Raw genomic sequence first — 26,684 nt, 5'->3', positions numbered from 1 at the left:
ACGAAGGAATGCTCTTTATTCCACGGCACGTGCGCTTATATAGCTTTTGCCAAAACGCTGGCAGCATTTCCGAGACGCTAGCGGCCCTTCTGAGAGGCTGTTGGTGCGATGACACTACACCTTGTAGATTCCTTAATCAACATAAAACAATTTTCTCTTAATAGAATTGTAGAGAAGTGCTCGCTGCTTGATTATTAAAAATTTCAGTTTCAGCTTGAATATCTTTGCCTTGTCTTTGGTAATGCGTAAATAAGTATGGCCATAAATTGTCAATTTGTAGTAATAACTCGTGAACTGTTCATCAGAACCCAAAAGAACTTCACATAGATAAGTGCACTGCAGCCTAGAAAACCATAAAATATTTTTGTTCTATGTTGAAAAGGAAAGATATTCATTCATAAACCCTTATTCTTTTATTGCCCATTTTTATTAAGGTCTGTATAAATTTCTAATTGCATTACATGCTATCTCTCTTAATAGAAACCTTGCATAACATATCATTTAAGGACACAGCAGTGTTGAATAGTTTTGCCGGAAGCACAGTACAACGGAGGCTAGTACATCAAAAATGCAATTTTTTTTCTCGCACTGTTTTCATTGCCCTCAGGTAATGCTTCAGGCTAGGCGATAATACCATGCGTCATTGTAAAGCGCAGAAAGTAAGCTTTCTTATGCAATATAATTTACTTCTATCTAATGAGCTCAGAAAGTGCAATGCATCTGCAAACAATGGCTAAAATGCAGAGCGCGTGCCACCAGAATGGGACCGCCACCTAATAGTTGTCCTTGCTGGATCTGGACTTCTATATAACGCACACGACTTCTTTGCTGCGGTGCAAATAAAGTGATATTGAGTGTTGCTGCTTGGTGTACTTGACAGTGCATATGCTCGGGTATATGGGAAGCTGCACAACCCACATAACATAACTTATAGAATTGTGCCTACAACACAATATTCTTTTTATTGTGGACCAGGCCACTCAAATGCTGCAGACAAGTTTCTAAATCCATAAAGTAGTTGTCCAATATGGCAAAGAGCATGCATGATAGGACAAGTGATATAAACACGAGATTCCCTTCATATTGCTCGTCTCGTCATGTGCATTGTTACGAGCCCAGCTTAGAACTCTCGTGTATGTAATCGAGTTGCCTGATACATACAGGTTTGGGATCGCCCAAGCTTCTTTTTACAAACTTTTGTTTGCACTCGTGATTCGCCTGTGCCGTGATTTTGTCAGCGGTTGTGTGCCTGGCAAGGCAGGTGTACCAGTTTAACACTGCCTACTCAGTGGAGTAGGAGGCATAGTGAACGTTTGTCACACACCTCGTCAATGAGGCACCAACGCTGGGCCAAATTCCAAAGACATCTTATCAGTTTCCAAAAATAACCCCACAAAAGCACAGACAATAAGGCCTTCTGGTGTACCAGTGAATGCCGGTTGTGGTCCAAAAACAGAGCCCAGAGTTGTTGAAACTCAATGAAATACATAGTCGTCAAATAAGGTGGTGCACACTTCGGCTGGGCACCTCACAATGCAATTCAGATGGGTGTTCACAGAACTGGAAAATAATGAATGACAAGAACTAATAGTCAACATATAGAGTACAGAATGAATAGGAGTACCAAGTGTCCACTCGTATTGACCCTACTGGTCTTAGCCAGACGTCCTCAACGTAACTAGAGGCAAATTTCAAAGTAGGGACTTCTGGAAATACAGATGCCCGAGGAAATCTTCGGCTCGCGTGTCGGGGAATCCCCTTCTGCAGACTGTCGGTCTCGCTTCTCCTCACCGGCGCGGCCTGAACCCCTGATTACAGCACGGCACTTTTATTGCCTTCGCCAGCATTTCTCGAACTTTCTGACACTCGTGTTTCCATAGCATGAATAAAGCGTAGGAACCTCCTAGATATTTCTCGTGTGTTCGGCCGCAGCCAAGGAAATGTCTTCGAGGAGGGTGGTGACTCGTCCGTTGGTGCATGCTCAGGCTTCCGCCCTCCTCTCACTCTGCTCACCATGTGTCAAGGTCTGAGAGGGTATTTCAGCGCGCACCCTCTCTCTCCTCTCTCTCTAGACCGTAAACTCTACATATTTTGTAGAAGCTTCTCTGTTGATCATGTCTGTTGTCTGTGGCATATGTGTTCTCTCCCTCTGTCAGAGTTGTCGCAGGGCCGACGTGCTCCTTTGCTGGCTTGGGTGATACGTGGCGCATGATTTGATATGCACTTTTGTGACAACATTCGAAAGGCTAGATGCCTGCACGATGTTTCCCCAAGCAAACACTTGGGAAAGCAGTTACGTCTGCGCAGCAGCTTGCATCTTCAATGGGGAGGTGCGCATACGATGGTGACTTTTCATTTAAGGGGTGCCAAAGAGGCTACGTGAGCTTTGCGGTCCAAAATATATGGCTTTGTAAAATTATTGCCACAACACAGCTGGCAGAAGAAAATGCTGAGCACAGTAGTTATGTACAACCAGAAAAATGCTCAAGAGATCAGCCACACTTTTTTCATTTTCTTTCTTTACTTTTTTTGTTTTGCATTTTCTGTGTTCTTTTTTATTGTGAAGCTGTAACAAGTAGTAGGGAAACTTGGTCGAGTTAGCAAAAGGTCATATTTGACAAGCAGCAGCCAACACAGCTGCTGTGTTGTGATGCTCTTTTCTTCATCCTTGTATAGCTAGTGCTGCTGCATAAACAAGCACCACTGCAGATGTAATGGCTTGAAATTGGTACTGAAGTTTGTGTCTGTCAGATGCAACTAGTAGACATGTCTTGCAACAGAGCTCTGCTTCTCCTTGTGGCTCATGCAGTTCTGGCAACTTGTTTTGGATGAACGCAACACAGCCACATCATCGTCGCCGAGCCAGCAACACCTGCAGGTTGGTTTCTGTTGATATTTTTTTTTGTCACATTGAGTTATTAGAAGCGTCATTTAGTACAATACTGTTTGCGGGTCGAGCTGATATGCTCGACCCACAGGCGTTGTGTGTGTTGCGGCACCACGTACCGAGCACATGAGGGTTGGAACCTCCCGCGTGTAACCGTGCACGGCTTAGCCGTGTCTGGGGCAAGACGGATCTTGGGAGTCGAGCCGATGCTGGGTGTTTGGACCTTTAAGGCCCCCAGGCGGAGGCAACACATGTCTTTGGCCTCTGCGTCACATAGACGGCACCTCCAGACTAACCCACCTAAGGGGTATCGGCAGTCACCTTTTCCTTTCTCTCTCTCTTCAAATCTTGCCTTTCTCTCTCGCTTTTTGACATTTCCTGTCTTCTCTCTTCCATTTACTTCCTTTCTCCTTGTCGGCAAGGGTTAACCTTGTGCGGCTATCCTACCTTGGGTACACCATATTTGATTGTAGTGTTGGCATGTGACTGGCATCGTGCAGACTTGTACACAAGCTCTGCCGCATCCCCTCGTTGGGCTCCATGGTGGGGTGGTCGGCGCTGTTGCCAAACACACATTTTTCTCAAGGCAATGCAAGCCTCTGTTGTCTATGATCGGTGTCTGAAAAGATGCCGCACCGAAGCATCATTCCAGTTCTCTTTTCGGAGCAACGCTCCATCATTTCCCAAATACTATGTACTGCACAGCGAAAACAGCATACCAAAGAAAGCTCTGCCCATTATTAATGGCCAAATGCCTAAAAGACAAAATTGGACCTACATACAAAGCCTCAAAAATGTCTAGCGGGGACCTCCTCCTAGAAGTAAATGACAGATCAAGTGCAAAAGTTCTTAGAACTTATCAGTATTGGTGATGCAACAGTGACAATTTCACCACACAGAACTCTAAATACAAGCAGGGGTGGGATATCGGAGGAAGAATTTATTGGCTTGAGCGATATGGAACTGCTGGAAGGTTTCCAGGAACAAAATGTTACCAAAGCACAGATTTGTCATCCGCATAAATGACCAAGAAATCCTGACAAAACATGGTATATTCACCCTTGGAACAAGTGTAATGCCTACCTCGCTGGATGCAGGTTATGTAAAAGTAGATGTCAGACCATACATCCCTAATCCTAGACGATGTTTCAAATACGAAAGGCTTGAATATGCTTCCCATGCATGCCGAGAACAAACAGCTTGTGCTAAATGCAGCTCCAACGATCACCTATCTGACAATTGCACATCTTCCCTACATTGTGTTAACTGCAAAGGAGATCATCCAGCTTACTCGTGGTCTTACCCTTGCTAGAAAAAAAAGTAATTGCACTAACTGTCAAAGAAAAAATCTTGTTCTTTGAAGCAAGAAAGCGATTGTCATACCTTTCACGGAAAAGTTATGCCGATATGACGTGGGGGGGGGGCAGTGTCAGAGGCCTCGGGAGTCCTGCGAGCCCACGCATAGTGGTCCTGTAGTCACCCCTCCTGTCCCCGTGGTGGAAGCAGCCAGTGCCGCTCCATCCTCTTCAAAGGTCTTGCAGACCCCAGCCCCGCAGGGCCCTAAAATCATCCAAACTCCAAGGCATGAGACACATGTCTCGGCGCCCGATTCTCGATCCTCCAGCGCCTCACAGGGAGATGGTCGACCCACAAAACCCCGGTGTCGTTGACGCCAAAGGACAAGCGCTCTATCGAGTGCAGAAAAAGAGGGACAAAATCCCAACAACCACGTCAAACAAAAAAGCAATAACCTAAAGGTTATTGCTCCTTTATTTTACCATTCTTTAGATCTGTGTCACCGTATATCTGTTATTCTCATTGACTTCTAATGCCATTTTTTACCTTTCAGTTTCAATATGACTTTTATTATCTACTGGAACTGTGAGGGCTCTTACATAACTTAGGTGACATCAAAGATATATTAAGTAACTTGTCTCCTTGTGCTTACAGGAAACAAACTTAGGCAAAAAGCACAAAAGCATTTTAAAAGGCTTCACTGTTGTACGGTGCAACCATAATCGGGCAAACCGGCTTTTTGGTGGTGTAGCCATTCTGTAGAGCGGTATTGCAGCTAGAGAAGTTGCCATCAATAGACACATAGAAGCCGTTGCTGTCATTGTTTTAGCACATGAAACCATCACCATTGATTTTGTTCAATATACATTCCCCCACATTCACATTGTACTGTAAGAGATCTGAAGTTAATTTTAAGCCACCTACATAAACCTTTTTTTAATAGCCGGTGATTTTAATGCACATAACACGTTATGAGGTAGCAAAACAACTGACATGAGGGGACAAACACTTAAAGATTTTATTCTAACAAATGACATACCGTAAAAACTGGACTATAGGTCAGATCGGAATATAGGTCGATCCCCCAACTAACGAATTCTAAAAATGAAAAAAATATTTTTCTATGCAAAAAGTACTGAAAGACACCTTGAAACAAATGAGACTCAGCTGGTTGCACAATGGTTGCAGCTGGTTGCACAATTTATTTAAAAGCTGCTCGCCTGTGCACCTGGCCAAGTTTTTAACAGTATCGCGCAACCAACGACCCGCGTGCTTGTCAGCACCTTATTAACGACGCTGAACAGCTAAACAAACGAGATACGCGCATGTGCACACATGCACTTACTTTTGCCGTTTCGACACTTCGGGCCGTGATCATGAGGTGCTGACAAACACACGGGTCGATGCTCGCGCAATACTGTTAAAAATTGGCCAGCTGTACGGTACACAGAAGGGCACGAAGTGCGCAAGCGCCACTCTGAATCAGAGCAACGCCTTTGATCAGAGTCATCCGAACTAGTCGGATGACTATTGCTTCTCGCTGCGCAGTCCAAAGGCGCGTGCCATCTCTACCGCTTTCAAACGGATGCATTCGACAGTCACAGGCAGCGATCTTGCACACAGCTCCCGGACGAACTCCGAAACCTTGTCTTCCAGTTCTGCGGTCCGCTGCAGTCCGCCCCCAAAATGACGTGTTCTTTTGGATGCTGCAAGTTGTAATACGCTGCTTCTGCCTCCGCCAGTACCGAGTGCTCTTTTCGGGTACTACAAATTTGCGCTGTGCTGCCGGGTTGCCGTGGGCTTCTGCCTACTCACTCGCCTTTTTCTTGAAGGCGGCGGTGAATTGCCGCTGGCTTCCACTCATTTTGAAACAAAATGTGAAAAAGCAGTCTTTAACCAATATAACTTTGTGACAATGGAAATACAAAATGGTGGTGCCACAATGTTGCTATGCCAAGCTTCTGGTGCTGCTGCTGATGGTGATGGAAGCTGTTTATTTCATCCGCCCATTGTTGCAAGATTTCCGCAGTTTTTTCGCCTATGTCCGGTATATAAGATGAGGGTCGACTTTGCGCAATGGTATTTTGAAAAAAGTTCGACCTATATTCCGGTTTTTACGGTATGCCTTCTAAACACAGGTGCTGCAACTTACTGCTCCCCAAGCACAGGAGCTATGAGCTGTCTAGATCTGGCACTGGGCTCCCCATCTCTCTCTAACAATCTTAAATGCAGTGTTATCGACAATCCCTATGGTAGTGATCATATGCCTGGTATCATTAGTTATCTCCTTTCCGGACAATACTGTTGAGATCACCTCGTTGGAAACTTCATCTAGCATACTGGCCTCTCTTCAGCGAAAAGGCCAGTCTGGATGACATATCCGCTGATCTAAAAATAGATCAAATGAACAAAAAGATTACTGCTGCTATACTTGCTGCAGCAGAACAGACGATCCCACAATCCTCCATCACGTTAGGAAAAAAAATTAATACCATGGTGGACAGATGAATCTACAGAAACTAAAAAAAGTACAAAAGAAAGCATGGGTCTCTTTTGGCAATACCCAACACAAGATGATCTCTTTCAAAAAAGCAAAAGCTAGGTACACACACAGACAAGCCAAAAGACAGTCGTGGAAAAGCAATGTATCGTCAATAAATAGCTTGATAACATCCAAACGAATGTGGGATCAGCTCCGTAAGTTTACAGGTGACTGCGGTTCTTACACTATCCCCATACTCTCACCTCCAGGCATGCAAACAAATTTAGAACAAGCAGACATATTAGGGCAGCACTTTCATGACATCAAGCTCAGTAACCTATTCTGCTAAATTTCCAATATAAAGCAATTGGCAGAAAAACTAAAGCTTCCGACCCCAGCAAGTTCAGAGAAATCAAATGCCCCCTTAACAATACCGGAAATCATTAAAGTACTCGCTACTGACAAAAAAACAGCACCTGGTCTAGACGGAGTACATTACACAATGCTCGCTCATCCATCTCCTAATGCAGTTGAAACCTTGCTTCGTTTTGTTTTTAAATATAAGCTGGGAGACAGAAAAAATCCCCAATGCCCAAAGAAAGCCATCGTAATTCCTTTCTTGAAAGCTGGAAAACTTCCCACAACAGCAAACAGCTACAGACCTGCAGCACTCGCAAGTTGCCTTGCAAAGTCTTATGAAGCCATTATATAAACATAAGATTGACATTGTAAACATTGACATTGATTGTAAAGGCTACTCAACAATAGATCATATTCACACTATCAATCAGGTGATAGAGAAATGTGCGGAATATAACCAACCCTTGTATATAGCTTTCATTGATTATGAGGAAGCCTTTGATTCTGTCGAAACCTCAGCAGTCATGGAGGCATTACGCAATCAGGGTGTAGACGAGCCGTATGTAAAAATACTGAACGATATCTATAGCGGCTCCACAGCCACCATAGTCCTCCATAAAGAAAGCAACAAAATCGCAATAAAGAAAGGCGTCAGACAGGGAGATACGATCTCTCCAATGCTATTCACAGCATGTTTACAGGAGGTATTCAGAGACCTGGATTGGGAAGAAATGGGGATAAAAGTTAATGGAGAATACCTTAGTCTCTTGCGATTCGCTGATGATATTGCCTTGCTTAGTAACTCAGGGGACCAACTGCAATGCATGCTCACTGACATGGAGAGGCAAAGCAGAAGAGTCGGTTTAAAAATTAATCTGCAGAAAACTAAAGTAATGTTTAACAGTGTCGGAAGAGAACAGCAATTTACAATAGGCAGCGAGGCACTGGAAGTCGTAAGGGAATACATCTACTTAGGGCAGGTAGTGACTGTGGATCCAGATCATGAGACGGAAATAATCAGAAGAATAAGAATGGGCTGGAGTGCGTTTGGCAGGCATTCTCAGATCATGAACAGCAGGTTGCCATTATCCCTCAAGAGAAAAGTTTATAATAGCTGTCTTACCAGTACTCGCCTACGGGGCAGAAACCTGGCTGCTTACGAAAAGGGTTCTACTCAAATTGAGGACGACGCAACGAGCTATGGAAAGAATGATAGGTGTAACGTTGAGGGATAAGAAAAGAGCAGATTGGGTGTGGGAACAAACGCGAGTTAATGACATCTTAGTTGAAATCAAGAAAAAGAAATGGGCATGGGCAGGACATGTAATGAGGAGGGAAGATAACCGATAGTCATTAAGGGTTACAGACTGGATTCCAAGGGAAGGGAAGCGTAGCAGGGGGCGGCAGAAAGTTAGGTGGGCGGATGAGATTAAGAAGTTTGCAGGGACCGCATGGCCACAATTAGTACATGACCGGGGTTGTTGGAGAAATATGGGAGAGACCTTTGCCCTGCAGTGGGCGTAACCAGGCTGATGATGATGATGATGAAGATTGACATACGTCCTTGAAACTGAGAACCTGCTAGATAACCATCAGTACAAGAAAGGTTGCTTTACAATGGATCACCTAGTCCGGCTAGAACACAATGTGCGGCCTTTCTGCACAAGCAATATTGTCCCACTGTTTTCTTTGATCTAGAAAAGGCGCACGACACATGAAGGTTCGGTATATTAAGGGACTTGGCAGATTTAGGAGTCCGCAATAGAATGCTCAAATGTCTAGCTGATTTCATGTCAGACCGAACATTCCAAGTGCGTTTAGGAACGGTGCTGTCATGTGCATTCACTCAGGAAAATGTGCTACAGGGATGCATATTAAGCGCAACACTTCTTGTGGAGAAAATGAGCTTGGTCAATCATGTAATTGCATCCTCTATAACACATTCATTATATGTGGATGATCTAGAAATTGCATGTTGTGCATCGAACCCGGCAACTTGTGAATGGCACATTCAAATTACATTAAATGAACTAGTGCATTTGGCATATGAAAACTGTTTTTGCTTCTGAAGTGAAAAAACTATTAGTGTTGTCTTTACTCAAGAAAAGAGGCCTACAACCAGATTCGATCCTTAAGCTATAGGAAGCGACACTACCGGTAAAACAAGAACACAAGTTTGTGGGTGTTCTTTTTGATAAAAAAGTTGAACGTCCTTGTACATATAAAGTGTTAAAATTAAAGTGAACAATTCACTTAACATTCTCAAAGTCCTGTCCTGCAAGCACTGGGGCTCCGACCTTAAATGCTTGCTGCACATATACCGCGCTTTAGTATTGTAGCGTTCCTAACTAGAACGGCAACAGAAATGACATAATCTAAGTGAGACGGGTGTCGTCCGCCATTTTATTCCAACTTCTTCCTTCTCACTTCTCCCCTAGCACCTTCCTTCGTCTTCTTTCATGCGTCCAGCGCAGACCGCTTCACTCTTCCGGATTTCTTTTAATTACACCTCCTGGGGTAATACTTGAATACGTTTCCAATAGCGGCGCACTCCGTTTGGCCCGAGGCTCCGGCGTACCAGACATTCTTCAATATTCCATGCTGGCATGCAGTCTTAATAACTTGAAATGGTCCGCAATATTTTGAATTTGAGGGCACAGCTCCTTTCCTTACAAGGACATAGTCTCCAGGCTGTATGTCCGGTATCTCGCTACTGTGCCTTTTATCAAAGTTTCGCTTCATGCGGCGCTTGTAGATCTCCTGTTCTTTGACAGTTTTCCTTACTTCCGCAAGTTCGAGGTTCTCTAGGAGACCTAGCTCACGATCTGCAGGAAGTATGGGCGCTGTACCTGAAGTTACAAAATGAGGGCTGCAGCCTAAACTCGTGGTGTATGATCTGTTGTGATGCTTCACAGCGGCCTCGAGACAGCACTTCCAGCCACCGGCAAAGTCTGGATACATCTTCAGATACTGTTTGATGTCTCGTATGGCACGTTCCACTAGGCCGTTTGCTGCCGGGTGGTATGGAGAAGAATACTTTATCATGATGCCGTGCTCCTGGGCCCACTTTGATAATTTGGCACTCCGGAAAGCCGGCCCGTTGTCGCAGACGAGCGTCTTTGTGTGTTTAAAACACTCAGCTTTGAGGAGGTCTATTACGCTGTTTGCGTCTTCTTTGCCAGCTTTAGCCGCAATCGTCCGTGTGCACTCATCTATGGAGAGCAAGAAAGCTTGCGTTCGCTTGACTCCTTCCCCCTTCTTTTTGAGCTCCGCGAAGTCCAAATGAATTACTTCGAACGGGATGCTTGAATATTCAGGGTTTGTCATAACGTCTGTCGATTGCTTGAATTTAACTTTGTTCACCTGGCAGAGGTGGCATGTGCGGATGTAATGGCTGATGTCGTTTTTCATGCCCGGCCATGTGAATCTCATGAGCAATTTCTTATAAGTGCGCCAGAAGCCATCATGTCCACCCGATTCAGGGGTGTCGTGGTATAGATGAAGAATCCTTGGAATCATAGTTGGTGGTACGTGATACCTTCCATTGATAAACTGGAGCTCTTCTGTACCTTCCCATAGCTTAATATGATTGATTGTATCTGGATTATTGCTTGATTCCTGTACAAGTAATCTTGATAGGGCGTCAGCGTCAGTGAGGAGTGGGCCAGGACGGTGCGAAATTACGAAATCAAATTGTTGCAGCTAGTTCACCCATCTAGCAATGCGGCCTCTTGGCTGGGCCATGCTCAGAAGTTGAGTCAATGCTTGATGGTCCGTGAAAAGTATGAATTTGGCACCTTCCAGGTAAGTACGAAAGTACTGCACAGCTTTTAAGACGGCCAGAGCTTCCTTTTCTGTGGTACAGTAATTGATTTCGGCGGGTTTCAGGGTATAGCTGTAGTACCCCACGACGTAGTGTTTGGTTTGATCAGCTTGTTTGGATGGCTTCTGGTATAGAACTGCACCGGTAGCATAATGTGATGCGTCCGTGTTCAGCACGAAAGGCAAGGAAAAATCCGGTATTCGCAAGATGGGGTCCGACGATATTAGTTTTACAAGCTCACGATAGACAGCTTCGCACTTCTCGTCCCAATGAAAAGGCACGTCTTTCTGAGTTCAACGTGTGAGGCACCTTGTTCTCAGTGCGTAGTCTTTGATAAACGCCCGGAAGTGTCCTGCAAGGCCAAGAAAAATGCGCAGGGAGTGGACATCATAAGGCTTTACCAGCTTGGAGATTCTCTCTACCGATTCTTGCTTGGTGCTTTTAGTCTGTCCATCAAACACCCTGCCAAGAAATACTACGGTATCTTGAAAGAACGCACTTTTCTTGAAGTTGACTTTGAGTTGGGCAAGACTGAGGGCATGAAGAACTTTTGAAAGATGACTACGGTGTTCGTCCTTTGTCTTTGAGTAGATGATGATGTCGTCGATGTACACATTGCAAAATGTGCCCAGGTAAGGTTTCAGAATGTCCGTCATAATCTTCTGAAACCACGCAGGGGAGTTTTTCCAACCAAATGGTAGGCGGTTGTACTCAAACAAGTCAAATGGGGTTATGAACGCGGTGTACTTCTTCGTTTCTTCACTTAGTGGAATCTGCCAAAAGCCCTTGCAGAGATCTATTCGTGAAAACCAATGGCAACCACCGGTTTCGTCAATGATGTCGTCGATTCTCGGCATTGGATAAGGTATCAATTCAGTTTGACGATTGAGAGCCCGGTAGTCTGTGCAGAGGCGGAATGTCCCGTCTTCTTTAGGTGCAATAGTGATAGGAGAAGCAAATGGGGATACAGAAGGCCGGATGATACCTGCGTCTAACATTTCTTGCAACTCCTTTTTCAGCCACACCTTTTTATCTCTGGACATATTATAGGGGGTTCTACGAACCACTGTTTTATCTGCGAGCTCGAAAGGAACGACATGGGATTTCATTGCTGGAGGGTAGCTTCCTATGCATATAAGCTCTGGGTACTTAGTCTTGATGTCTTCGTGGTGAAAAATTAGCCTTGATACACTAGGTTCTTCACCAGGGTCTTCTGTTCTTATCGTGTCTTCGGCCATTACCTTGTCATCCCAATAGAGGTTCATCTTAAGTTTTTTCATGTCTGGACGGGACAAAAGAAAATCGTAGGTGACATTGGGAATGGCCAATACGTCACTGGTAATAGCATTTCCTTGAAATTCAATAGCCAGGGTTACCCATTCGCTATGCATGGTCACTGACCCATCGTAGGCTTGGACACGCAATGTTCTACCAGCGTGCAGACGACTGGCATCCACTCGAGTCTTGTTGATAATAGATACCGAAGCTCCACTGTCAACGAGAGCCTTCACTTCAATGCCATCTACCTTAATGGGGGCGTACAATAAGCTTGACGACACCAAATATACTGTCTCACTGAAGCTCTTTTTCTGGGGCTTGTGATGCACGGTAGACAGATTATGTGGAAGTAGGTTGCCGTGAACTGCGGTAATTGGTTCTTCACCATCCTCACAGTCATGATTTACGCTTCCCAGAGATTTGTTTATGAAGCTGTGTTCACATTCAGTTGGCGGCAACGACTCTAGATTGGAATCAAGTTGCTCTGTTCTACCATCTGGCTGTCTTCTCGATGTAATTCTTGGCACTGAGGTCTGTAGAAAGTTCAGAAGGTCATCAAACGTTCTTGGACCTTTGAGGTGGACATGACTACGGATCTCGATACACAACCCTTGCGTTATCAAAGCTACAACAGCAGAAGACGACAGCTTCGGTTCTGCAGAATACAACAGGCGACGCTTCTCAAGACAGTACTCAAGCAGAGAGCCACCTGTATAACTGAACCGCAGTGCCGCATCCCATCTTTCTACTGCGTTGCCTTCGAAAGCCCCTAAAAAGTTGCTTTTCCACAGTTCCCAACATGTTGTTCCATAATCCATGAGTTGCACGTCATACCATTTTCTGGCTATACCGCCCAAATAGCGGCGCATATGCAAAATCTTTGTGTCGTCGGAGTGCCACAGATTCTTGTCACAGGCGTACTCGAAAAAACACAGCCAGTAGTGTGCATTTTGCGATTTTCCTTCAAAAACATCTGGTTCAACAATACTTCGTGCTGACTGCTCTCGACTAAGCGCTTGGACGAAAGTTCTCATTATTACGATCTGTTGTATAATGTTCCTTTGCAGTTCCATAACACTCAAGTCTAGGCTCACCTTCCCGGCAGGCGTTTCCTCTTTGAGGGTGCCACGTCGTATGGGTTCCAGAACGAGTTCGCTCAGTGTCTGCAGTTGTAGATTCACTGTCACCGATCCTGTTTGCACGAGGGCTTGGCGGCTGATTGCAGCTTGTTGCAGTACCACGTTGATCAGCGCGGTAGAACTAACTTCAAGAGGAAGGTCCGTCGCTGGCTCACCGTGCACTTGGTATCGGGTGAACACAACAGACTCTGATGACGCCTGGTCGACGAAAAACGTCACCCGCATCGCTGGTCTTCGAAAACTGTCGGCTGCGCCAAAATGTAGCGTTCCTAACTAGAACGGCAACAGAAATGACATAATCTAAGTGAGACGGGTGTCGTCCGCCATTTTATTCCAACTTCTTCCTTCTCACTTCTCCCCTAGCACCTTCCTTCGTCTTCTTTCATGCGTCCAGCGCAGACCGCTTCAAGTATGTAGCAGATTAGACAATGGTGGCATAATATATGGTTCAGCCAGACAGTCTCACATCTGACAACTTGATCCAGTTCATAACCTTGGACTACGACTGGCGTGTGGTGCTTAGAGAACATCGCCTGTCCAGAGTTTATACATTGACTGTGATGAACCTCGTTTACAGCAACGCAGAGTACTACTAACTTTTTCTTACATACTCAGAATTCAGTCCTAACCACAACACATATGCTTCAACATTGTCGCACAGTGCATCTCATGCTTACACTATACAAATAAACTGAACATGAACAAGCTGCTTGTCCTGTGATATGAGGAATATTGTCAGGATTATGACGTTCCTCGCGAAGTCCTTCAGGTTGCCAGAAAGCCACAGCGTTTGGCCCCGTGGTACAATTTCGCACTGTTATGTGACTGGGCATTGACACATTTAAAGAAGACACCCCACATGAACACATTATACAAGAATTCCGCACTCTTCAGGACAAATATCAAAATTACATGGAATGTTACACTGATGGCTCTAAAACCAAAGAATGCATGGGTGTTGGGGCCGTAACGGAACATTGGGAAACAAGTATTAGGTTACCACAACATGCCTCTGTCTACACAGCCGAAGTCTACGCAGTATGGACTGTAGTTAAAAAGATAATTGCTGACAAACACGAAAACAGTCATATACACATTCATTAAGCATACTCACGGCTCTACACGTGTAACCTGAATGGGAGCCCCTGCTAAGGGATATTTTGAATGCATTAACGTCAAACAAATAAGGCAAATCAATTACGTTTTGCTGGGTACCAAGCCATGTTGGGATACGAGGTAAAGAAGCAGCGGATAGATTGCATCAATGGCAATGCACAAAAACAAAACACAACTCTACCATATAAAAATAGTATCAAGGCGATTCAGAAAGCCTTGACATCAAAATGGGACTATTTTGATGTGAAACACGAGTTTTGAGACACACGAATGGGGCTATTGTTTAAGCAACGAGCTACATCATATTAAACCTGTAATTGGTGAGTGGAAGTCATGCTGTCACCAGCAACGGTTCTATGAGGTGATCTTGTGTCAACTTGGATCAGACGCACATCTTATGCACCATTTCTTCCTTCGAAAAGAAAACCTGCCAACTTGCGAAAAATGCCGTGAACCTCTTACATATCATAAGAAGCCAACAAACACTGACAGCAATGACAACATAGGGGAAATTACTTGTGCTTAATAAATGAAATAAAGAAACGATAATGAAATTGAACGTGGATGAAAAAATGAGAAAAGGGGTTAACCGAGAGTCCCCGCCTGCGGCAAGTTGTTTTTTGATCCACTTTCATTTCCATTAATTTACCGTTTCTTTATTTCATTTATTAAGCACAAGTAATTTCCCCTATGTTGTCCTTGGTGTCAGTGTTTGTAGGCTTCTTATGATATGACTAATAAAAATCGGGGCCCTCGGGCAACCCATTTTCTTCTAGTTTATGAACCTCTTAGTCATACACATCCTAATGACATGTCCACACATCAACACAGAGTGAAGTTTTTAAACAACCTGTGTAATTTACATATACCATTACACCCTGCCTTAATGTTGGCAGATGACCCCAGAGTGTGATTTACTAACCTGTTCGACATTTTAGAGAAAACTGGTTATCTGAACCATTTATAATGTAAGGCAGGTTTACCTGCTTTAACATTGCGTTTTCTTTTGTCTTGTGACTGGCGCTGTATAGCCTTAGTTGCCTTTGTGCCATTAAACCCAAATTAACTAACGAACTTGGTTAACTGATAAAGTTGTGGGAAAGGATCTATACATACAGGTGTGACCTTTCAATAAGCTGTCAGTTGTTGGAAGCATTCATGTCAGCTATTTCCCCTCTGTCATGACTTGTCTGGTGCTGTTTGTTGGGAAGATATTTTCCCAACTCTGCTTTCTGAGGATGGGTTGCTGTCTGTTTGCTTCACTTAATGTTATAATTTGTTGTTACAATTAGTGAAAAGCTTTATACAATTGGCCCTCTATTAAAGAGAACATGAGTAAATGAACTACAAACCTGAAACCCCAAGGCGAAATTCTCGGTACATTGAACTACGGTAGTTTAATATTCCCAATGTCGCCTATACTATTCAATGCATTTCATATTTCTTGGTAATACAACGTCACCAAGTCGCAATATTGCATTAACGAAATCTGCTGGAACGCTCGTCCCCATATTATCTTTCTCTTTAGTGCTAACAGAGATAAAGCCAGCAGATCTCACACCTTGTGGGAATCGATATTATGCGAAGCGGTATGTGGGAAGCCTAGTGAGTTAACGAAATGACCATGGAAGCACCAAGACCTAGGCAGTTGTTTCGTGACCTACATGACACTCGTGACATTCAAGTCATGACCTATCATTTTTTTGTCGCACTTTTCATACTATGCCAATTTTGGTACATACGAAGACATAGGTGGCTGTTTCATGACCTACATGACACGCATGTCGAGACATTCATGTCATTACCTATTATTTATGTTCGTCCTACTCTTGTCATTGCTATGCCAATTATGGTACATACCAAGTTAACGAAACCGCCATGAGAGCACCAAGACGTAGGTGGCTGTTTCATGATTTACATGGCACATGTCGTGGTACATTTGTCATGACCTATCATTTATGTTCATCATATGCTTTTGTCATACTATGCCAATTTTGGTACCTACCAAGCTAACGAAATGACCATGAGAGCACCAAGACGCAGGCGGCTTGATAGATAATGTCAGTGGCAAATGTTGGCCAAGAAATGCTTCGCATTTTACACAATTAGCTCGGGTATACTTTTTGCCCACTGAAATTGCATAAACTGCAATTGCAGCACACTTGTGAGGTCATTGCCATTTTTGTTTAGCAAAGAGGAAAGCACCGGAAGAGATTGCTGTTGCCAAAAATGCTTCATGGCCATCCCTTTTTTCTGTGTTGCCTGTTTAAAATGGATTGGCCACATCGCTATGAACCTCTCCCTGCATGTGATGACACTTTTGCGTGCGCTGCATTCTCTGCAGATTGTTGTGCATTGATCCACTGTGTGCGGAGAAAACAAAGTGCAGCAAAAACAAGTCCATTTCTCACTAATGTAGACATTTTTATCCCCCTTGGGCACAAATTATAGTGGACTCTCTATAAGTGTGTCAAAGTTGCGCAGCTTGATTCCAAGGCACTCTACACTCCACTGCAAGAAAGACGAGGTGGGAGGATGGTGATCTAGGAACTTTCTGATGAGTTAACATAATTATAGAGTAATTATTCATTTATTGGTTAGTCAGTTATGCTCTGCTTTTTCATAAAAATTTCAAATGCAGGCTTGAAGCATATGCATAATTTCATAATTGAGTGCATGCTTTACGAGCAAGAAATTATTGGGGGTGTGCGAATACTCGATTAATTCAACTCTCAAATTGAATATCTACTGTGCAGTCCATTTACCATATTTACTTGAATCCATGCCGGCCCCGATTCTAAACTGACCTCTGACTGTCCGAAGCCTGACAAAATATAAAACTTACCTTGAACGTAAGCCAAACAAAGAAGTGAGGACAGCGTTCACAAAATGAAAACAGCATTAATTTAATATGAACATGCTGAGCTGACTTCACGTCATTGTCGCTGCTAGCCTCATACGCATGCTCGTACGCATTAAAATGCGACGCGATCTCGATGAGTAGCTCCTCCTAATGGCGTGCTTACTTCCTTATCACTGTCGTCTCCTCGTTGCGGCACATGCACAAAGCGCCACCTGTTTCCCCCTCCAATGACGGAAGTTTTTCTCATTGATGCCAAAACCTGTCCCAGCTTGAATGTTTGACGATGCCTCTGCGGCTAGCACGTTTTGTTTGAAAGCTCCACCATAGTGTCATCGCCTCTCTAGTGCCATTACAATAACGCCCCGCCACACACCGATACGACACAACTCAGAATGGTGACGTCCCTTGTGTACTTCGGTTGGCTGGTACTGATTTTTCTGGATAGCACTGGCTATGCACCGTATTTATTATTTTCGATTATAAACAGGAGCGTCTTTTAATAGACTCGTATCTGAGCCAACCCTAAAGTTTAGCATATGATTAAATTAAAAAAACTATTGGCCTAGATTTGAATACATATAGTATAGCAACACCACATATAACGATATTGTAACGCTGCACTGGAGGAGTGTTGAAGAGGAAAAAGCGGCGTGAGGTTTTTGGGTGATTGGCTGTTTCGGACTGTCCCATGTCTTCTCTACCCTTTCACTGTAAATAAATTCATTCCACATCCGTAACAAGTGGTCGAGGTGCTGGAGGTGCTGGATATGCCGAAAAACATGGTGCTCACTGTGGGCAGTGGTGACAAAAGCATGCCGTATGTCTTTGGGAACTGCAGGCGTAACAGACGGGTAGGTTGCGGTGGAAACTGTGTAATAGCTATGTGTGGCACCGAATGATTCCACGGGAACACGTGGTGTTGGGTAGTACAGTGAAAGCTCGTTAATTCGAACTTCAATAATTCGAATTTATGGATAATTCGAACTGTAGGATTTGGTCCGGCCAAGCTCCACAGAAGTCTATGTATAAAAAAGTCCGTTAATTCGAACGCGAGAAGGTTCCCTCACGGATAATTCGAACTGCGCTCGCCTGGCACACGGCCAGAGAAACGCGCCTGCTGCCTACACACAAGGCTGTATTGCCTCCGAAACGGAGAGAACGGCAAGAGAAGGCAAAATCGGAAAAAAATCTAACCGACGTGGGGTCAGCCAGAAGGCAGCGGCGGCTGCCGCCTCTCCGTTCTACGTAACCTCCGAGACTTCTTGCCTGTTGCGAATCTCGGGAGGCTTTGCAAATCTTGTACAGCTGCTAATGTTGTGCGGAGATGGCACTGCAAGCTCCAAAACACAGCGAATCAAGTACGTCGCAGCTGCGCTTGCAATCAAGAACCAACGAATCAGGGCTTTCGCTACCTGCACATGTTCAGCGTCTTTGTCTCGGCAGTCTTCATCGGTTGTGCACCTCTGTTTTCAGCTTAGGAGGTATCGGCCGTCGCGATTCATTGTGATGGTGTTAAGCCTCGGCTAACGTTCGTTTCGGTAGACATCGGTGGTGTGGCACAGTCGGACCCAGAGCTTCGACTTGAAGATGGCGTGTGCCGCGGGCACACGCCATCACTTTCTGACACGCCAAATTTCTGACATGCCCTACTGCCCTCCTTCACTTTCGTTAGTTCGAACTGAATCGGCTTCCCCTTGCGGTTCGAATTAACGAGCTTTTACTGTACTCCGTAGTGTCATGATGGACTGGTGAGGAATGGCAGCTACTGAGGTTCACCAAGAGAGAACGAAAGCTTGTTATTTAAGCGTGGTTTTTCAGAAGGAAATATATAAATATACTTTTTATTTATTTATACATAAAATATATATCGTATATATTTATGTAAATATAAAGAAATATTTTCCGTATCATCATATACTAGAACTGAGCTATCATGAGTGCTGCCATACTAATTTGGAGTTCCTATTAATAAGAGCCGACTGTACTGTATATGTTGATTTCTATGTAGCTAAGTTATTTACATTCTTACTATGCAATGCTAGGAAATTCCCAAGCATGTGCAGCAGTGATTTATTGCCGAAAATTTGTAAACACACAATTTTACGAAAAATTTTTCTTACTTGATTTGATATTCAGTATTTTTTTCTTGATTAAATTCGAAATATCCTATTAGGTATTCGCACGCCCCTAAGAACTCTTCTTTCTATATTGTCACTGGAATGTGCCAACATCGAATGTCTTGCAAAACATGGTATATAGTACCTTCGGCAACTAAAATCAAGGCACATGGAGCTTTCAGGGGGTTCAATTCACCTGGAGTTCAATGTCTTTGCCACCACGCAATAGAACCAACAACAAGCTGCATCCTCAAATGTGGGCTTGGGCTTTGAGCCTGAAGTGGTCAGGGTGCATGAGGCGATGGCCACAGCTTGTTACACTATGCCTCAATCCATGATTGGGAATGGAGGCCTTCTTTCATCCCTGAAAGTGATTGTTCAGGAATGTGGTCACTGTTTTCGTTACCACCTAGCAGCCAGCATGTGCAGGTTAAGCATTAGATTTAAATTAGGGAGTGCAAATGGCTTGTGTACGCAAGAATTACAGGCTACGGCACTGTGCAGGCGCAGACCCAGATGCAAGCCGCTTGCTTCCCTTACTTTAAAGCTCTCTATTAGGCAAATCTTTGTTAGACAACGGGGCCGTGTTCTTGGCCTGTCACTTTTGAATGCATTGATGTCTGCAGGCAACAGCATTACTGACACTGTGTTGACAGTGTTCTCATTACTGGAAGGACGCTGTTATGAGCTCGAAACAATGTTGGTCGTAAACACACACATCCAGTGCCAGGTCACGTAAAATCTAGCGAAAGTGATCATATTCCCGCAAATTAGCGGTTGAGAATGAGTGCAGCGATCGCTGAGCGAAGCATGGGGGCACAAGTTGTACTATCGGCAATGTTGTTCCAGATAGCCTCGAGCAAGGCTCGCCAAACACGGCTAAATTTTTACAGTAAAGTTTCACTTTGCGCTGTATTCCCTGTCCTTGCTTTCTCATTTTTCTACTATAAAATTCTCGCAAAAGCAAATTTTTTTGGCTTTCCCCGCTGGATAATTTGAACCTGTTAGGTCGGTATCGTCAGGTTCACAGGGTTCGACTTGACTCCTATGCTGAATGCAATAGCGACGCCTGTTAGTGGCAGCATGTCTCAGTGGAGCTTAGGGGACGCTGAATGTGTTGAACACATGTTATCTCCCTCTGAAAACACTTTCAGCTTGCCCTAGGAAGATTTTCAAGCCTATAATGGTAGCTTGCAATGTCTGATTACGGTGTTTGGCTGACTTTAAAGTGCGCCTTTTATTTTGCCAAAAAAATTGGGCCTGAAATTACCTGCGTGGTGCAATCGAATACAAAACCAAAGCTGCATTTGCCTCATTTGTATGCCTTACTGTATAACATGGCTGCATTGCGGCGAGGCGAGGCTTTAGCAAACTTGCTGCCATTTTGCGACATGTGGTTGACCCTTGCCCATTTTTCTAGTTAAATAATCGGGTGAGCATTACATTTCTACTTCGACATGTAGGAAGCGGATGCACATTTCATTCGGGGGTGTGTTAGAATCGGGCGAGTACTGCCAAGTTAATCAGAGGTGTGTTTTGGCATTTTCGTGCGTATTTTTTAATTCGACCCACCAGATAATTCAATCAATTTGGTTGGCGCTGCCAAGGTCAAATTAACGAAAATCAACTGTATAACAAAGGCATTTTTGTTTAGGATGTGACTTCATTGTAATAAGGTTTGACTGTAAAGAAAAATTCAGTGGTACTATATTTGTCATTGTACACTTCTCAGTTTCTTGCCTCCACCTGCCTTTCTCTCCCAGGTGACTCCTGACAGAGCTGACCTTAAGGCTGGTGAGTGTCACCTTTCTTCGAACTGCAACAAAATTTCACTCTGGCTAAATTGGTCATTAATTAGCAGCACACAGATTACGGAGTGAAACGAGTCATTGTAGGACTAATGTGCAAACTTCTGTTTTCGTTGTCAGCAGTTTATGTGACATGGATGTAATTTTTCCTAATACACGTAGATCAGTCCGCATCGCCTTTAGTGACCAAATTCATAGCGACATGACATGGTACTGTCGAGTAATTGCTCATAGGAGTATTCTACTTTGTTTCCTTTTAGCGTTTAATTCTGTATGTGCGGTTGAAGTAATCTTGGCAAAACTTCAGGAGTGGTTAAGGACTAACTGTCGGGTTCATTGGTCTTTCATAGCTCAGGAGGGGAATTAGCTCATCAAGAGACGCACGCTTTAAGGGAAGACAGACAAGTGTTATGCAGGGTGGTAATGGCCAAATTTTCTTATCGGCAACCTTTAAGTATCATCTAAGCAGATGTGTGCCTGGAGGTTTGCAGATATGACCTAGATCCCAGTGCATCACTTTCAAAATTCTTCGGCATGCTTATACTGATTTTTCTGATTTTTCGTCATTTCTGGTAAGCTATAATCACGACATCCTTTAAAGTGAATCTTCCTTTGCCCACTTCCCTAGGATCTATTTATTACATACTCCAGACCAATCTGGTCCAATCAGGATGGGAAATAAAATTTATGATATATCTGTATTACTAAACAACAACAACAAAAAAAAAACAGAACAAAAGAAACATGATAGTACCTGCAGAACAGACAAGATCAGACAAGAACAGACATGATCACCTAGTCATACAGTGTCATAACGTTCTGTTAGGCTATTCCAGTTGGACACAGAACGCAGAAAAAATCGAAAACTTACAAATGTTTGTTCTTGCAAAGTAATACCTATGTCACACGGGCGTTTGGAAGGCCTCCCAACCGATAGTCAGTTGACTCAAAGGTCAAGTTTGAGCTGCTACACGGGCGGTTTCGAAGGCCGCCGAGTCAATAGACTATCGAGTCAACAGAGCACCTTACAACTCTATCGAAATCTCGATGGCCTTTGAGCAACGGAAACGGAAACAGCGCGAACATGCCCTCTCGTTCTCAGGGTGTTCGTACTCACGGTTAGAAAGAACAGATCAAACCAAAATGCTCTAAAATACTATATATGATTGTTATTAATTATTCAATAAAGTATTTTTGCCATTTGATATGTGCGAACTGCACGTACTCTCCACAACAGCGACGCAAACGTTGCTGCAGTTTCGCTACTCAAAAGCTTAAAAACTAAACATATATGTATGGCAATGTATAAACAATTTTTTTTAATGTATAAACAAACATGAAAGAAATTATAGTGCTTTTAAGTAGTTTTAATGTTTAACTTATCGTGACATGAAAACGAAAATAAATATCCGCAGCGCCACACAATTTTGCAAGAAACACCTGAACCACTCAGCAGCCTTTCAAAAGTGCTGTGTAACAGCGTGACAACTCCTTTGAGTCGATAGAGTTGTGGCGTTTCGAAGGCCGTCGACTGGAAGGTCTTCCAAATGTGCTCGTGTGACACAGGTATAAGGGGTTAGAAAGTGTTTGGTAATGTCTCGTAGGTCTTGCAGACAATGGGGAAAGAAACTGTCTAATCAACAGCCATTTTACCATTAAGTTTTAAAAATTCAGTTTTTTTTTTTCTTGATTCAAGTAGCTCAATGTTGTCAGATTTCATTAGTTCAGAACGAGAATCAGTGTACTTAAATTTAAAGTAGGTAAACCTGACAGCTTTTTGCTGAACCCTTTCTAACTTCTTATATGTTAAGTTTAGTGTTAGGATCTCAAACAATAGAGCAATATTCAAGCTTAGGTCGTATCAATGTGAAATAGCCAAGAAGTTTGGCCTTAGGTGGAGAATTTCAAAGTTTATGTTTTAAGTAACAAAGTTTGCAGGAAGCGAACGAGCAAATGTTATCAATGTGCAGATTCCAAGAGAAGTCATTAGTGATTGTCACTCCTATGTACTGGTAACTGGTAACCTGTTTTAAAGGAAGAGATGTCAAGTTATAAGTATATTTAAGAGTTTTCTTAAGCATTACACAAAGATACAGTTTCATCGGTATTAACAGTCATGCCAAAATCTGTGCACCACTTCAGTGCATTAGTAAGGTTAGAATTCAACTCAACCTGATCAAGTACACCTCTGATTTCACTAAATAAAACATCATCCACAAATAATTTGAGTTCCCAGGGTAACTACAGAGACAATGCCATATATAGATAGAAGAAAAAGCAAGGGTCCCAAAACACTTCCTTTAGGCAAACCTGATGTTACAGGAAGACTGGAGGAATCACAACCATCAACCGAAACAAACTGTTTATGTAGGTAATCGGAAACCCAAGAGACCAAAATGTCGGGAAGGTTAATATTTGAGTTTATTGAGCAATTTTTCATGAATAACTCTATCAAATGCCTTGCTAAAGTCTAAAAGTATTGTGTCAATTTCTCCATTATTATCTATGCATGCTGCAAATGAAGGAACTACTGTGACCAATTGTCACTGTGAAAAAATTTCCTCTAAGTCTGTGTTAAAAGCTTGGTAGTATGGAGTTTTCCTCAAGAAATTGAATGAAGTGTTTTGCTACGTGTTCCAATAATTTACAAAAAGATGTTAAGAACATGGGCAGTAATTTTCTAATAAACGGTCACCTTTTTTTAGACGGGTATAAATTGAGCAGTTTTTCATTAATCTGGTAGCCTCGCATTTAAGTGTTAACAAAATCGTTAACAATTAACAAAATCGCAAGAAGTTTAGCAATAGTTTCAGCATAACAACGAAGAAAAATGTTGGGTAAACCATCAATCGATTTTGTCTACAGATGTAACAGCTTTAAGAGTACACCATGATATGAAATAAAACAAGCCTGGAATGCTAAAAATGCCCCTTGATGCAGATTCACATGTGTACTTGCTTTCGAAAACACTCTAGTAAAATAAGTATTAAAATATTAAAATACTAAGCGATAACTTGTCGATCTGTACCAGTTAACACCAACCGAAACCTTCGTCACATGCCTGTCAGCATCGCTCAAGTAATCACAAAATATTCTTGGTTTATTTTTTATAAAGTTAGGTAAAGTTGTTGTGGAAAAGAAGTCCTTAGACTTGTGCATTTCGCGTGAGAGCATCTTTGATATCAAAAATGACAATAGGATTGGGAGTTGACCTTTTAGCTCCATTTAGTTTCTGCTTTAAATGAATAATCTTTCACGTTATGTAGGGTGTATGTTTGTGCACTTTCACTTGTTTGGTGTGAACATATTTAAACAACAATTGCATATATCAGCAACCTTTCCCATAGCGAAGAGACATTATCATGCTTTTCAGCAAATTTACTGGGGCAATTTTCCATATGCCCAATAACAGAAGCATCATCAGCTCTTTCGTAATCTCTTAAATAGCGCTAGCTACTAGTTTTATGAGGAACAAGCTTTACTTGAGGAATGGACATATACACAAGACATCGGTCCGATAAACCTTTTTCAACTATAACAGTGTGTTCGGTAAAATCCCAGCTTATGAAGGCCACATGTAATATTGAGAAAGATAAACCTTGGATGCGAGTGGGCTGTTTGAGAATTTGAATCGGGTCATGAGTGAGCATATTACGTATCAAACACAATATTCATATTTTGTTGATTTTGCTAGTTCGTTGTAGTTGCTCCCAATCGATGCTGGGTAAATTAAGATCACCAAGCAAGAAAAGTTTATTTAGGCAGAAGTACACACTCTCATAATTTAATAATTAGGTAATCAGAAGTAGAATCAGGTGGCCTGCAGCATGCTATCAGGATGAAGCTGTCTCCAGCAAGATATTTTTAACCGTAAACACTCTAGATCGCAAAAGCAGTCAAGTACTACTGCCTCATTTGAATATTTAACAAGGATTGCTACGCCCCTGCCCCTGGTTTCTGTCTCTGCAAAAATCTTCATAAGAAGGAAATCGTCTGCTATGTCGCTGTGCAAGCAAGTTTCAGTGAGGACTGAAATATGAGGGTCATGTTCAGTTAACTTTAGTTCCAGACTATATGTTTTTTAATAATTCTATGGGCACTAATATTTAAGTCTGAGGTACCTTTTCTTTGGCTTAACATGAGTAAAATTACTAACGGTTTCATTGTAGAAGTGTGATGAAGTGCTGATTTTGATACTTGGACTGCTGAAGTCTTGTGTTGCATATGCATGCAACTGCGCATCATAGGGAAGTTTCGTTTGCTGTTCTTGTTTTTTTGCAGACGCACTTTATCATTTTTGTTATCTTGATTGTTCGATTTGCTTTGTTGTCATCCGTCTTGCTGAGTAAACATTCTCGGTGAATGAAAGATTGAATGTCAACGTAATGGAATGTCATCGTCGGCCTATTTTATGTCTGCTGCAGGACGAAGGCCTCTCCCTGCGATCTCCAATTTCCCCTGTCTTGCGCCAACTGATTCCAACTAGCGCCCACGAATTTCCTAATTTCATCGCTCCACCTAGTCTTCTGCCGTCCTTGACTGCATTTCCCTTCTCTTGGTACCCATTCTGTAAACCTAATGGTCCAACGGTTATCAAACTCGCGCATTACATGACCTGCCCAGCTACATTTTTTTCTCTTAATGTGAATTAGAATATCGGCTATACCCGTTTGCTCTCTGATCCACACTGCTCTGTCTCTTAACGTTATGCCTAGCATTCTTTGTTCCATCGCTCTTTGCGTGATCCTTAACTTGTTCTCAAGCTTGTTTGTCAATCTCCAAGTCTCTACCCCATATGTCGGCACCACTAGAATGCACTGATTGTACACCTTCCTTTTCAATGATCATGGTAAGCTTCCAGTCAGGTGCTGACAATGTCTGCCGTATGCGATCCAACCCATTCTTATTCTTCTATGAATTACCTTCTCATGATCAGGGTTTCCTGTGATTGAGCAAGGTAAACGTACTCCTTCACCGACTCTAGCAGCTGACTGGCGATCCTGAATTCTTGTTCTCTTGCCAAGCTACTCAAGATGATCTTTGTCTTCTGCATATTCTTCAATTCCACTCTTACGCTTTCTTCGTTAAGGTCCTCTATCATTTGTTGGAACTCGTCTGCAGTGTTGCTGAATAGAACAATGCCATTGGCAAATCGAAGGTTCCTGAGATATTCGCCGCCGATCCTAACTCCTAGGCCTTCCCAATTGAACAGCTTGAATACTTCCAAGCACGCAGCGAGTAGCAATGTAGAGATTGTGCCTCCTTGTCTGACCCCTTTCTTTATAGGTACCTTCCTACTTTTATTGTGTGGAATTAAGGTGGCTGTGGAATCTTTGTAGATATTTGCCGAGGTATATATGTATGTGGTCTGTACTCCTTGATTACGTAATGGCTCTATGACTGCTGGTATCTCTACTGAATCAAATGTCTTTTCGTAATCTATGAGTCATATAGAGAGCTTTATTGTACTCTGCGGATTTCTCGATTGCCTGATTAATGGCATGGCATTGTAGAG

The 26,684-nt window shown here is 43.0% G+C and overlaps 1 protein-coding gene across 7 annotated transcripts in view; it reads left to right on the top strand.

Annotated features, from left to right (window-relative positions):
* LOC135899726 (uncharacterized) overlaps positions 1-26,684 on the top strand; it is an 80,844-nt gene that overhangs the window by 15,591 nt on the left and 38,569 nt on the right. For 6 of the 7 annotated variants that reach the window (XM_065429045.2, XM_065429050.1, XM_065429049.1 and 3 more), the window contains exons 4-5: positions 2,810-2,878; positions 21,125-21,155. In XM_065429045.2, coding sequence (XP_065285117.1) covers positions 2,810-2,878; positions 21,125-21,155 — 100 coding nt within the window. The remainder of the gene's footprint in view (positions 1-2,809; positions 2,879-21,124; positions 21,156-26,684) is intronic. The other variant, XM_065429047.2, reaches the window with a different exon arrangement.

Source organism: Dermacentor albipictus, chromosome 5 (assembly GCF_038994185.2).
Source record: "Dermacentor albipictus isolate Rhodes 1998 colony chromosome 5, USDA_Dalb.pri_finalv2, whole genome shotgun sequence".
In the NCBI taxonomy this organism is placed as follows: domain Eukaryota; kingdom Metazoa; phylum Arthropoda; class Arachnida; order Ixodida; family Ixodidae; genus Dermacentor; species Dermacentor albipictus.
The sequence above is the reverse complement of the archived record's forward strand: the minus strand, read 5'-3'. Positions and strand labels throughout refer to the sequence as shown.